This window comes from Oryzias latipes, chromosome 24 (genome assembly GCF_053564925.1).
Source record: "Oryzias latipes strain Hd-rR chromosome 24, Olatipes_Hd-rR_3.1".
In the NCBI taxonomy this organism is placed as follows: domain Eukaryota; kingdom Metazoa; phylum Chordata; class Actinopteri; order Beloniformes; family Adrianichthyidae; genus Oryzias; species Oryzias latipes.
In genome coordinates this window covers 13,038,366-13,051,548 of record NC_136260.1, presented here as the reverse complement: position 1 = coordinate 13,051,548, position 13,183 = coordinate 13,038,366, and the positions used below count along the sequence as shown (strand labels likewise).

At 40.8% G+C, this 13,183-nt stretch overlaps 2 protein-coding genes across 2 annotated transcripts; both read right to left on the bottom strand.

Moving 5' to 3' along the window:
* Positions 1-396: 396 nt before the first annotated feature.
* On the bottom strand, positions 397-7,751 carry LOC101159877 (cerebellin-2-like). Its single transcript, XM_011491729.4, has 5 exons — positions 7,562-7,751; positions 7,300-7,437; positions 1,242-1,376; positions 1,002-1,139; positions 397-804 (listed from the first exon to the last, which is right to left on the bottom strand). The coding sequence occupies exons 1-5, from the start codon at positions 7,695-7,697 to the stop codon at positions 530-532; spliced, it is 822 nt and encodes a 273-aa protein (XP_011490031.2). The 5' UTR covers positions 7,698-7,751; the 3' UTR covers positions 397-529.
* A 2,257-nt stretch (positions 7,752-10,008) lies between these two features.
* On the bottom strand, positions 10,009-11,287 carry LOC105357179 (complement C1q subcomponent subunit B-like). Its single transcript, XM_023952931.1, has 3 exons — positions 11,106-11,287; positions 10,844-10,981; positions 10,009-10,462 (listed from the first exon to the last, which is right to left on the bottom strand). Exons 1-3 carry the CDS (start codon positions 11,239-11,241, stop codon positions 10,191-10,193), a joined length of 546 nt encoding a protein of 181 aa, XP_023808699.1. The 5' UTR covers positions 11,242-11,287; the 3' UTR covers positions 10,009-10,190.
* Positions 11,288-13,183: the final 1,896 nt, after the last annotated feature.

The window sequence follows — 13,183 nt, the reverse complement described above, 5'->3', positions numbered from 1 at the left end:
AATTTCTAATAATTCACACCTCGTCGGGCATTATCCTATACTTCTTTGATAAGTTTGGGCACATATAGAATTGTAATTCTTTAAAAGCATATTTTCCCCGCAGATTGTTTCCCACATTATTAAAACACGATAAATGGAGAATTAAGGAATTTGTTGTACACTGATTAATCCCACCAATGGAAAATGCAATTTTTCGTAAGAAGTGTAAGATGAGAATTTTCCTTTTAATTGTTGTAGTTGGGTTGTTTTTTGTGTATGTACATTTCATTTCATTATTTAAAGAGTCTTATTTGTTGCTTTCTACCTTATTTCCAAAAACAACAGAGGTGAAAAGCGTTTGTTTCTTTGAAAAACCTGCACGTCAAAACTCAGAAAAAGAAAACATACTGAAAAATATTTTTATACAGTCTTTATTTGGTTATTGGTTTCTCATATTCCAATTAATTACTTTTTTAATGATAAAAGCATTATGTGAAGATTATGATTCTGAATGTTGCAACACTTTCTCCAGCCATTGTGTTGAGGCGTTTCAGGCAGACTCCATGGGGAAAACAAGGAAGCCAGTGAAGGTGCTGAGCCGACTCTGATCTGCGATGGCACTGCCCCGCATCAGCCGGACGTAGACTCTGTCTCCCTTCTCCAGTTCCAAAGCTGCCCCATTTGAGCCGCTGCCTTGATCTTTTGCTTTGATCTCAAAGATGTCCTCCCCATTTTTCTTCAGTCCAGCTCTCAGCGTCATACTACTTCCGACAACCCCAGTGATCCGTAAGTAGTAGAGTCCCTTTACTGGAGCCGTGAAAACACCTGCAGTGGAAACACAGGCAGAGATTCAAGCTGTTTTCTGGTCCCTTAACTGCATGGGTTACAGATAAGAGCTCTGTCTCTCTCAACAAGTTTGTTTTACAAAATGTCCAAAGAACACAAAAGTCATTTATTATGGTTGAATAAGTAGCAGACAAATGGATTGCTCCAATTTTGATGTGGTGCCAGGTGAGCGGTACCTGTCTCTGTGTCGTATGCATTTCCAATGTTGGTTAAGACCTTCTTGTAAACCAGGGTTTGATCAGCAGCAACAGGCCCAGTGATGGTCCACGTAGTCTGTTCAAGAAGAGCCACTGAGAATGCCACCTGGGAAGTCACTGCAGGAAATCAGTAGATTTGATTACCGTAAATTAGAAAAATGGATGCATACGTGTATGAATGTGTCCTCAGTGTCAACAGGTGAAGGTCAGCAAACTTGCCCGTGTTTTCGCTGTCTCTCTCTAGCTGCTCCACTCTGGAAATCAGCTGGCGGAGTATAACATCTGCAGGGTTCTGAGCCCCAACCAGACTGCAGGCAAGAGCCACCAGAAGAAAGTAGCTGGACATCATCTCTGCTGAAGGAGAACCAGGCGGAGAGCAGAGTAACGGAGACAGACTCCCTCATTTATACACGCCTGAGCCTGATCTCTGAACCTGGAGAAACTGTTTGAACAACTCTGTTTAATGATTCGCTGATTACAGTTCGAAACTGTTTAGTTAAAGGTTATCCTTAATGCTGCTAAACAAACAGCTCATATCTGTTTGTCAACTAAACTTACGCAACAGTCAGCAGACATTTGGCCAGCTCTAAATGTGACAGGCAAGTAAAGAAAAGTCAAATGTTCTATCAGTGGTTTTCTATGGTCAACATCCCGCTCGAAGACCTTCATCTTAATTTTGACAGAGGGATCAAGATTCAGAAACCTTTCCACCGATAGAAACCTACAGGTTTAAAAAGTCTGTCAGGTCGTCATCTTTTAGAGATGTCCTAAAAACATCTGTATTTCTCAGATGAAAGTCAAAAATGAGAAAAATTGAGTTTTTCTGGGCTCATATAAACTGAATCTGCAGTTCTGGTGCACTAAAGCCCAAGTCCTTTGATTTGGAAAAAAAAAGAGTTTTATTGGTCTGGTCCAGTGAATCGTTGAATACAGCATAAAACTGAATCAATGCTGCTGGTTTGACAAGTTTGCATGCTGCAGGGCTACTGCAAGGAGCACATTGTTGAAGAATTGTTTTTCTGGGCTCATATAAACTGAATCTGCAGTTCTGGTGCACTAAACTAACTAACCCTAACCCTAACCCTTTTAAGATATTTTTCACAATTTCTTTGCATTTTTTAAAACATTAAAATCGTGATGCTAAAATGAAAGTTTCAGAAGAAAGCATGACTAAAAGCAACGGAAGTTGGATGTTTTTATTTCTTTGACAGACTTGCAAGTTTGTACCTAAGCAGACAAAACTGATTCTAGATGGTTCTTACTAGAGATGTTACAAAATAAAATAACGTCAACTTCTCTGTCTTGTTGAAGCCAAACTCTGTTGAGTTACATGAGGCTCCAGGACCAAAACACTTCCTATCCTTACTGTTCCTGGCATTTCTGCTGCATCTACATTGGAAAAACCAGGAATCCTGTGAAAGTGCTGAGCCGACTCTGGTCAGCAATGGTCAAGTTTGGCTAAATCTGGAAGTAGACCCGGTCACCCTGCTCCAGTTCAAGAGCCAACCTGTTTGAGGATCTAACGTGTGTTTCTGCTGTTTGGTAAATTGCAAACATGTTCCAACTTCCATTGCTTTTAGTCATTTTTGTCTTCTGAAACTTTTTTTTTCTATTGTGTTGAATTAGAGCATTCTGGATCTGATATTTTGCTTTTTTATTTATTTCTTCTTAAATGTTAGAGGTTGATGGTGGTATAAAAGTAAAAGTTGGAAGTCTGTTATAGTAAAACTTCATAAAGCCACGGTTTTTGTTGTATTTTAACTGTGCCACAATGTCAGGAATTTAAATGAAAATATCTCAAAATGAGGCTTTTCAAAGCAATTTTTTTGTTATGTTGAATTTTTTTAATTTGGTTAATTGAGGACAGGGCAGGATAAATTAATTAACCCTTGTGCTATCATAGATATCCTAGGCACTTTATCTGCGGGAGTTGGGTCATCTAGACCCACTAGACAGTTCTCTGAACCTTTTTTCTTTTTTTTTTACTTGTCCTGTCCAACAGCTGGGCAGGCAGATGAGAGCTGACGGCCTCTTGTGTTGGACATATTTTACTTTAACAAGAGGGGTTATTAATCTTCAGACAAACCAAAGGTATGTCTGAATAAACCCCTTTTGTAATTGAAGCCAAACTTTATTAATTTCAATCATGTTTGAAAATCTTTGGTGTTGGACTGGACGGAAAAGGAAAGAAGGGAAGAAGAGAGAGGAGAGGGATGTTAGAGAGAGGGGGGGGTTAAGAGGGTGATAATAGGAGGGGGGGGGGATAAGACCATGAAGCAGCATAAAGCAACAAGTTTACTGGTTGTTTATCATTACGGTAAGGTTCAAATGTAGTACAAAAAGGGCGGGGCCTGTCCACACACACACTCAAATGTTATCAACACACCTGCTGGCTGAAAAAAATGTCCACATGTCAACATGTACACAAAACCGATAGTGTTCACACACGCATACTTATGCCTTTAAACCGACTAGTGTGAAATATTTCAGTCATTCAATCATGCAAACTGTTAGTGCAAAGGTGAGCTAACACCTGTGCTCAGGTGAGTGTTTATGTTTTTCTAAAATGGACGGTGGAATGTGAAAAGAAGGAAGGAGAGTGCCCAGCCATCCCCACACCAAGACCCCAGCCGCAGCAGCAGCGGCAGCCGGAACCCCCAACGCCACACAGCAGGCAGGGAACAACCGCCCCCTGGGCGACCCAGTCCGCCACCCAGGCCAGGGCCAGCAGGACCGCCGCGAGGCCCGAGAGCCAGAGAGCAGGGAGGCACGGAGGGAAATGGAGCGCCGCCCCAGCCCAACCAGGAGGGCAGCCCCCCCGCCGCGCCGGGAGAGCCCAACGCAGGGCCCCACCCGAGAATGGCGCCCACAGCCCCAGACGAGCAGCCCATCACCCCCCAGGAGTTTCGGGCATCCCCCCACCCCAACCCCAGGTACGAGCCAGGACCCCCCAAGGGAGACCCGCTCCGCACTCCAGGCAGCCACCCACCCGGCCCACGGTTGGTCCAGGGAGGAGCAAGGCAGGGGCCAGACGCCCCTGCCCAGGAGGGAAGCGCCCCGGGGAGAAAGGGGGCCCACCAGGGGTGTTGTAAACTTGGCCCGACCAGGCTCGGCCACAGTTAGAGCACCCAGAGGCAAGGACCAGAACCCACCCCCCAGGCCTGAACCTTTTTTCTTCAATGATTTGTGATCTTCACTGGTGTCCATGGATTACATGAAACCTTTCCACCTTTATCCACCTTTGTCATGGTAGGGAGAACGCGTCAATGTAAGGGTGGGGTCATCTAAGATAGCACAAAGGTTACGGCTAACATATCTGCCATTAAAAATACTGTTTTCTTCAGGAACTTCAACTATCTCTGAATTCTCCATCGTTGTCCTATCTGAGTTGGAACATTTGTAGGGATTAAAATACCTAATACTTTGCCTGATGGTTTTTATTTTTAAATTAAATTTATGAACCTTTCGTGTTTACTGCTTGTTGACCGTAGTCGTCAGCACAGGGGAGCGACTCCAGGGACGAGCAGCTCGCCTGGTTGAGACCCGCTCATTAAAAACTCAACAGCTGGAGGTTCAGCATGATGAGGCACTTATTCACTTCTCATACAACCTCATTCAACATGTACTGCCTTTTTAGAAGAACCTTCCATTCCATAACAGACTCTGATTCATGCTCGCACATCCCGACGGTGTCAAAGGCACCACGACAATCTTAGAATATAATAGTTATTTTACAAAACTACAGAGATCAGCAGCACAAGTATGAAAGAGCTGCATGTGGCTCCATAGCCCCAGGTTGCTGACCCCTTTGTTAGAACAACCCCCATATGTTAATGATTCATTGAAAGTTCACCCAATGTATGTTATTTGATTGGTTCGTTAAAAGAACATCTTATGTAAATATTCTACTTCTGCTAATTTCAGACAAAAAAAAATAAGTTAAACACAGATAAGTGAGTTTAGTTTTGTTTGTTGAGCATCATTTCCCATCAGACTTTCAAATAGGTTGTTGCCCTGACCAAAGTCCTTCAGTCGTTCTCTGTTTGTTGAAACCGGGTTGAACCTTTCTCTTTGAGAAGCATCCAGAGCACATGTGAGCCCAGGTTTGGTGTCTTAGGTCCTCCACAGTACTTTTAGTGGGACATTTTTAAGGTCTTCTTAAGGTCACAACAGTTTCCCTAAAGTCTGCATTTTTCAAATGTTCTATCAGTGGTCTTCTGTGGTCAACATCCCGCTCGAAGACCTTCGCCTTAATTTTGACAGGGGATCAAGATTCAGACACTTTTCCAAAGATTAAAAAAATCCAGGTTTAAAAAATCGGTCAGGTCTTCATCTTTTAAAGATGTCCTAAAAACATCTGTATTTCTCAGATGACAGTCAAAAATGAGAAAAATTGAGTTTTTCTGGGCTCATATAAACTGAATCTGCAGTTCTGGTACACTAAAGCCCAAGTCCTTTGATTTGGTAAACAAAAAGAGTTTTATTGGTCTCGTCCAGTGAATCGTTGAATACAGCATAAAACTGAATCAATGCTGCTGGTTTGACAAGTTTGCATGCTGCAGGGCTACTGCAAGAAGCACATTGTTGAAGAATTGCACAAACGCAAATATTAGCACAAACAGCAAACCATATCCAGCGACTTCAACCTTTAAAAGAAAAACTTTTAAAGTGTAATTGTGAAAAATGGAAATTAAGACAGAAAAACAGAAAAGGGGACTTGGACTTCAGACGCGGAATTGAGTGATGCTTAAGTCTCACATGCAGAGACTTGAGACTTCACTTAAGACTTTAATGCCGTCTAACACAGACACTACGTACATTTTGCGCATATTGCACAGTTGAATATTGGTCATACGTCAATATATTGGAAAAAGTGAGAAAAGTTGTGGTAATTAAGTAAAATTCTACAGATGTATCATGATTGAATCACATTAAAACCACAGAAGAAGTATGTATTAACCACACAAAGAACATGTATATCCCCCAGATGATGAACTGTGCGCGATTATTGTGCTGTTTATGTGCAATTCATTAGTGATTCCTGCATCAATAACATAATTTAAAAGTGAAATCTGCACCGTATACGCAATATAAAGTGGTAGATGCTTGAAAAGTCTGTTAGACATACATGGAGCGGTCGTAGAAAGCCAAAATGTATGTATGTATCTCCCAAAAATTACGCACAACTGCGTAAGATTTAAGTAATAATTTCCATATAAACTTTGTTTAATATGTGTAAAAATCTGAAGAGTTTTGAAAGCAGAAGCTCGAACTGCATATATATGCGCGTACAAAGACTGCATATTTGAGGTTGATGTGAACATAAATTAAGAGTTTTGATATATACATAAAACCAACATGAATTTAGACTTTAAGCTTTTCAAGAATTTTTTTTACAATGACTAAAAGCAATGGAAGTTGGATGTTTTTATTTTGTTGTCAGACCTGCAAGTTTGTACTCGAGCAAACAAAACTGATTCTAGATGGTTTTTACTAGAGATGTTACAAAATAAAATAACGTCAACTTCTCTGTCTTGTTGAAGCCATACTCTGTTGAGCTACATGAGGCTCCAGGACCAAAACACTTCCCATCCTTGTTGTTTCTGGCATTTCTGCTGCGTCTACATTGGAAAAACCAGGAATCCGGTGAAGGTGCTGAGCCGACTCTGGTCAGCAATGCTCATATTTGGCCAAATCTGGACGTAGACCCGGTCACCCTGCTCCAGTTCCAGAGCCATCCCGTTTGAGGCACCAGCCTGTGTTTCTGCTATTTGGTAGATTGCAAACATGTTCTGTCCATTCTTTATGATTCCTGCGTTTAATTTCCCATTTCTCCCAGCAATCCCAGTGACTCTGAAGTAGTAGAGCCCTTTGAATGGGGCCATAAAGATGCCTGCGGTTAAAGGAGGGGAGAAATGGAGGGAGAAGTTAGTGGTGTGTCCCACACTCCCAAGGAATGAGTTGAGATTCTTTATTTCATTCACACAACAAACACAGTCAATCCCTCCAAAAATCAATGAGTTTGTTTTGGAAAGAATCCAGAGAACATATGATCGTGACACAATGTGTAACCAGCATCCGTCAAAGAGCAGTTTGCAAAAACGACGGATCAGCAAACTGCTCAGTTGCAAAGATTTTACCTTTAGTTCCTGTTTTAACCCTAGAATGAGTAAGACACTCAATTGAGGAGCATCAAGCAAAGTAACAAGGTGAAGCAGCAGCTGTATAGGATGTTTCATTAGGTTAGATGACAAGTCAGAGACCCTTTGAGCCATACCTGTCTCTGGGTCGTATCCATTCCCGATGTTGGTTACGACCTTCTTGAATTCAAGGGTTTTGTCTGCGTCGAACGGCCCCACAATGGTCCATTGCTGAGTCTCAAGAAGCGCAGCAGAGAAAGCCACCTGAGGTCTCGCTGTGGGAGGCCAGATGTTTTCATTAGAGACAGGAAGTGGACAAAATGCAGCTTTAGGGAAAGCCAGAGAAACACCTGCAGACATCCTGCAGGAGAGCAGATGAGCGGAGTTCAGACAGCTTACCTGATACCTCCCTCTGGAGCTCCTCCACTTTGGTTGTTAGCTGTTGCACTTTGGTGTTAAGTTCTTGCAGTGAAGGGTCCTGAGCCCCCACCAAACCACAGGCAAGAGCCACCAGAAGAAACCAGCTGGACATCATCTCTGCTAAAGGAGAACCAGGCTTAGAGCAGGCTGGGGATCTGAGACCAAGAGGCTAATTTATACATATTTGGGTCTGACCTCTGGACTGAGAGAAAGTTCATTTTGAAATGGTTGTTTAATGATTCCTCAAACCTGGTTTGGTGTCTGACAGGAGCTTTACATCATTTCCCAACAGGGGCTAATCAGATCAATATTTTTTGACAAGTGGCCTTGACAATCAGTAGGATGTCTGATTTCTGTCACTAAACAACAGAGAATAAGAGTTAATCTGAGGCTCATTCCATTGATTTTAGGCCAGCCTCATCACCTAGAATTAACTTTATAATTCTGGTTATGAAACTTATATTATATAATGACAGAAACCAAACAAAACCAGTTTTATACAGGTTATCAAGGCTGACTTTGACCAAAAACATGAACTGATTAGCCCCTGTTAGGAAATAATGTTCTATCAATAAAGATAGTTTGTCATCAAATTTCAAACCAGTTTGCTGAGAGAATGAAGGAGCCAGGGTACCTGAGGCGGCGTGGATCAGGTCTATGTTTTACCCATGGGGAAAACAGAAAATGTTATTTTTAGGGATCCTTTTAGCAATTACACCTTAATTCCAGTGCAAAATTCCATTGTTTCTGTTTATTCGTGAGCTTTGGGCTCAGATGGAATTACAAAGCAATGAGCAATACTACACTGAATTAAACGATCAATATTTATTTATGTAGGATTTGAGTGTCAAAAACCAAAACTGCATCAAATCCAGACGGACAAAATGTCTTTTATTCTGAAGCAAGAGGAGCAGCTTGAATGGTGCAGCCACAACGTTCAAACACAAGAAGGCTCTGAACAAAGCAGATTCTGTATTACAAGTTGAAAAAAACAGACAAGTTTGGATGTGTCCAGATTCCCTCATTACTCACTACTTAGTTCACTACGGGGCACTGACCTTTTTGTTAGAGGTGTTCAAATGCCAAAATCCAGTATCCTAGAAATTTTCCAGAAGTCTCTGCAAAGCCTAGTATGCATCAATGCTCACTTGATTGGCCAATATATACCACAATGCATTGCCTTTTATTTAATTCTGATTTGAAAAAAGTATAATTTTATTTTCTTTTTTAAATCATCCAACTTTTCATCATCAGATAACAGTGAATTCATAAATAGCCTTTCTCCATGTGTCTGAAATCCTTTCAAATACTTTAAACTGGATTTTAACTTTTTGTGCTCTCAACTTCTTCCATTGCTTTTTTTAAAGAAAAACAATTAAGGCTAGGGTCAAACAACAGGAATTTTCCTACAGAGTTTTGTTGTAAAAGTAAAAAAAATCAAAATTTACATCAGAAATAAAGGTATTTCAACCCTTTGACCGTTTTTTTAATTTATACACATTCTGGTCTGACCTTTTGAATCAGAATCAGAATCCTTTTATTGTCATTGTACATGGTGATACAATGAAATTGTAGCAGCCTTGGAGTGGTAAAGATAAACTAAAATAAAATAAAATGAAATAAGATAAAATAAAAAAAGTTTCTGAAAGAAGGTTCTGTTTAAAGCAGTTTTGTTAATGATTCCTCAAAGAAATAAATATTCACTAATATGTCAATATGTATGTTTTTTTTTAAATACTTAATTTACAATTTTAGAATATGATTTAATCTGAGGCTCATTCCACCGATTTTAGGCCAGTCTCATCACCCAAAATTAATTTCGTATTTCTGGTTATGAAATGGTTATTATTATTTATTGAAAGAAACCAAGCAAAACCAGTTTCTACAGGTTATCCTGGGAACTGCAAGACACACCTGAGCCCACCTTGACATGTGGCGGCATCTGTCTATGGCCCTCTATAGGCACGGACAACCCAAAACCGTACGGTTATTTTGACCAATTAAAAGACTGAATTGTAGCTGTTTATTTCCCAATAGACATTTATGGGATTGTGGCTTCTTACTATGACACGCATTTTAACATGGTGTACTATATTCCACAATTTACCATCCGGCACGTACCCCATTAATTTCTGATTACGAGCGCCTTGTCTGACTTTTCACTTATGTAATAGATATTAGTTGTGGTGGTATTGCATAGTTTTGACTTAACTCTGTTCAAAACACTGGTTGTCGTTTGAATGTGCATTTTTGAGGCCGGTGTGAACATAGAATTAGAGTTTTTGGTATGTCCATAATAACAAATAAGGATTTCAACATTTTGTTGTTTTAAGATATCTTCAAATTTTTTTAGAACATTTTTACTCAAACATTAAAATCATGTCGCTAAAATGAAAGTTTAAAAAGAAAAACATGACTAAAACCAATGAAAGTTGGAATGCTTTTTATTTAATTGACAGACTTGTAAGTTTGTACTCGAGCAGACAAAACTGATCCTAGATGGTTCTTAGAGAAGTTTCAAAATAAAATAACTTCAGCTTCTCTGTATTGTGAAAGCCAATACCAAAATCACTCCCCATTCTTGCTTTTCCTGGCATTTCTGCTGTGTCTACATTGGAAAAACCAGGAATCCGGTGAAGGTGCTGAGCCGACTCTGGTCAGCAATGGTCAAGTTTGGCCAAATCTGGACGTAGACCCGGTCACCCTGCTCCAGTTCCAGAGCCATCCCGTTTGTGGCGCCGGCCTGTGTTCCTGCTTTTTGGTAGATTGCAAACATGTTCTGTCCATTTTTTTTGAGTCCTGCGTTTAATTCCCCATTGCTCCCAGCAATTCCAGTGACTCTGAAGTAGTAGAGCCCTTTGACTGGGGCCGTGAAGATACCTGCGGTTAAAGGAGAGAAATGGAGGGAGAAGTTAGTGGTCTGTCCCACACTCCAACTGAATGAGTTGAGATTCTTTATTTCATTCCCACAACAAACACAGTCAATCCCTGCAAAAATCAATGAGTTTGTTTTGGAAAGAATCCAGAGAACATATGATCGTGACACAATGTGTAACCAGCATCCGTCAAAGAGCAGTTTGCAAAAACGACGGATCAGCAAACTGCTCAGTCGCAAATATTTTACCTCTAGTTCCTGTTTTAACCCTAGAATGAGTAAGACACTCAATTGAGGAACATCAAGCAAAGTAACAAGGTGAAGCAGCAGCTGTATAGGATGTTTCATTAGGTTAGATGACAAGTCAGAGACCCTTTGAGCCATACCTGTCTCTGGGTCGTATCCATTCCCGATGTTGGTTACGACCTTCTTGAATTCAAGGGTTTTGTCTGCGTCGAACGGCCCTACAATGGTCCATTGCTGAGTCTCAAGAAGCGCAGCAGAGAAAGCCACCTGAGGTCTCGCTGTGGGAGGCCAGATGTTTTCATTAGAGACAGGAAGTGGACAAAATGCAGCTTTAGGGAAAGCCAGAGAAACACCTGCCGACATCCTGCAGGAGAGCAGATGAGCGGAGTTCAGACAGCTTACCTGATACCTCCCTCTGGAGCTCCTCCACTTTGGTTGTTAGCTGTTGCACTTTGGTGTTAAGTTCTTGCAGTGAAGGGTCCTGAGCCCCCACCAAACCACAGGCAAGAGCCACCAGAAGAAACCAGCTGGACATCATCTCTGCTGAAGGAGAACCAGGCTTAGAGCAGGCTGGGGATCTGAGACCAAGAGGCTTATTTATACACATTTGGGTCTGACCTCTGGACTGAGAGAAAGTTCATTTTGAAATGGTTGTTTAATGATTCCTCAAACCTGGTTTGGTGTCTGACAGGAGCTTTACATCATTTCCCAACAGGGGCTAATCAGATCAATATTTTTTGACAAGTGGCCTTGACAATCAGTAGAATGTCTGATTTCTGTCACTAAACAACAGAGAATAAGAGTTATTCTGAGGCTCATTCCATTGATTTTAGGCCAGCCTCATCACCTAGAATTAACTTTATAATTCTGGTTATGAAACTTATATTATATAATGACAGAAACCAAACAAAACCAGTTTTATACAGGTTATCAAGGCTGACTTTGACCAAAAACATGAACTGATTAGCCTCTGTTAGGAAATAATGTTCTATCAATAAAGATAGTTTGTCATCAAATGTCAAACCAGTTTGCTGAGAGAATGAAGGAGCCAGGGTACCTGAGGCGGCGTGGATCAGGTCTATGTTTTACCCATGGGGAAAACAGAAAATGTTATTTTTAGGGATCCTTTTAGCAATTACACCTTAATTCCAGTGCAAAATTCCATTGTTTCTGTTTATTCGTTAGTTTTAGGTTTAGACATAGAATAAAGGCCTGTTCACACCGGGACGAATTTCGCCGGTGATTTTCTCCGACGTTTAATGCCTCGTGACTAAACAAAGGACACCAATGAGAGTGTGCACACCGACGCGAAAAAACGCCACGCGTCAAAGCGTCAAAAAAAAAAACGCCTCGGCTTCTTTTTTTTTTTTTTGACGCCTCGCGTCGAAATCTATTCGACCAATGAGAATGGCGTTTTTGCACACGTGTCTGGAGCTTCTGAAGTTACAGTAAAACACAACTTGGGAGCGCTCAAACACAAAACTGCCTTGCTGAGCACACATACCAGCGAAGAAGATAGACGCCAAGTAGCGTCTACACTGCCACGAAGAAATAATGACAGACATTCTAAAATATCCCCGAACCAAGCACCAGTTGGAGCTACTGGTGCTTGAAATATTCATGTTTTCTTTGTATTATTCTGACAAGCGCGTAAATACTTGCTCTCTTCTTCTGAGTGAAAAGCAACGTAAAGTTGCGCAGCGCCACCTTGTGTACAGGAGTATTTCTGTTTACATTAAGCGCCATCTAATGTCAGGGAATGAAATTGCATGTTCGCTCGGCTCATCGTCAGCAAAAATCGCCTGGGTGTGAACACAAAAAACGTGGCGAAAAACGCTGGCGAATAACGCCTGGCGAATATTCGTCCCGGTGTGTACGGGCCTTAACAAAGCAATGAGCAATTACACACTGCATTAAACAATCTATATTTATTCATGGAAGATTTGAGTGTCAAAAACCAAAACTGCATCAAATCCATACAGACAAAATGTACTATGCTAAAACCCAGTATCCTAGAAATGTTCCAGAAGTCTCTGCAAAGCCTAGTACGCATCAATGCTCACTTGATTGGCCAATATATACCACAATGCATTGCCTTTTATTTATTTTAATGTGATCAAGTTAAATAAGTGAATAAGTTAAACTACTTTTAGCTGGATTTTAATTGTTTGTGCCCACCACGTCTTTCATTTCTAGAGTAAGTATTGCTTTTTTAAGAAAGAAAAAGTTTTGTTGCAAAATATCAAAATTTACAACAGAAATAAAGATATTTAAACCTTTTGATCACTTTTTTTTAATTCAATACTGTATTTGAGACAAATATTGGAGAAGATGGGTGGAACTTCTTTTTCCCAATTTGGTTATTTTATTTTAACTTCTTGCATCACTGGGGGGTGATGTTTTACTTTTTGGCAGGTGGGTGGACCTATTGCAGGAGTATGTTTTTACTTCAGAGAGGATAATCTATATTCTTCCCTACA

What these genes read in the sequence shown, in the direction of transcription:
- LOC101159877 (XM_011491729.4), bottom strand. Translation starts at nt 7,697, where the DNA reads ATGATGTCCAGCTGGTTTCTTCTGGTGGCTCTTGCCTGTGGTTTGGTG. An exon ending in GCTCCAGAGGGAGGTATCAG is followed by an intron (nt 7,438 to 7,561) that starts GTAAGCTGTCTG and finishes GGCCTCCCACAG; the next exon opens with CGAGACCTCAGGTGGCTTTC. An exon ending in GAGAGACAGCGAAAACACGG is followed by an intron (nt 1,140 to 1,241) that starts GCAAGTTTGCTG and finishes GATTTCCTGCAG; the next exon opens with TGACTTCCCAGGTGGCATTC.
- LOC105357179 (XM_023952931.1), bottom strand. Translation starts at nt 11,241, where the DNA reads ATGATGTCCAGCTGGTTTCTTCTGGTGGCTCTTGCCTGTGGTTTGGTG. An exon ending in GCTCCAGAGGGAGGTATCAG is followed by an intron (nt 10,982 to 11,105) that starts GTAAGCTGTCTG and finishes GGCCTCCCACAG; the next exon opens with CGAGACCTCAGGTGGCTTTC. An exon ending in TGGATACGACCCAGAGACAG is followed by an intron (nt 10,463 to 10,843) that starts GTATGGCTCAAA and finishes CTTTAACCGCAG; the next exon opens with GTATCTTCACGGCCCCAGTC.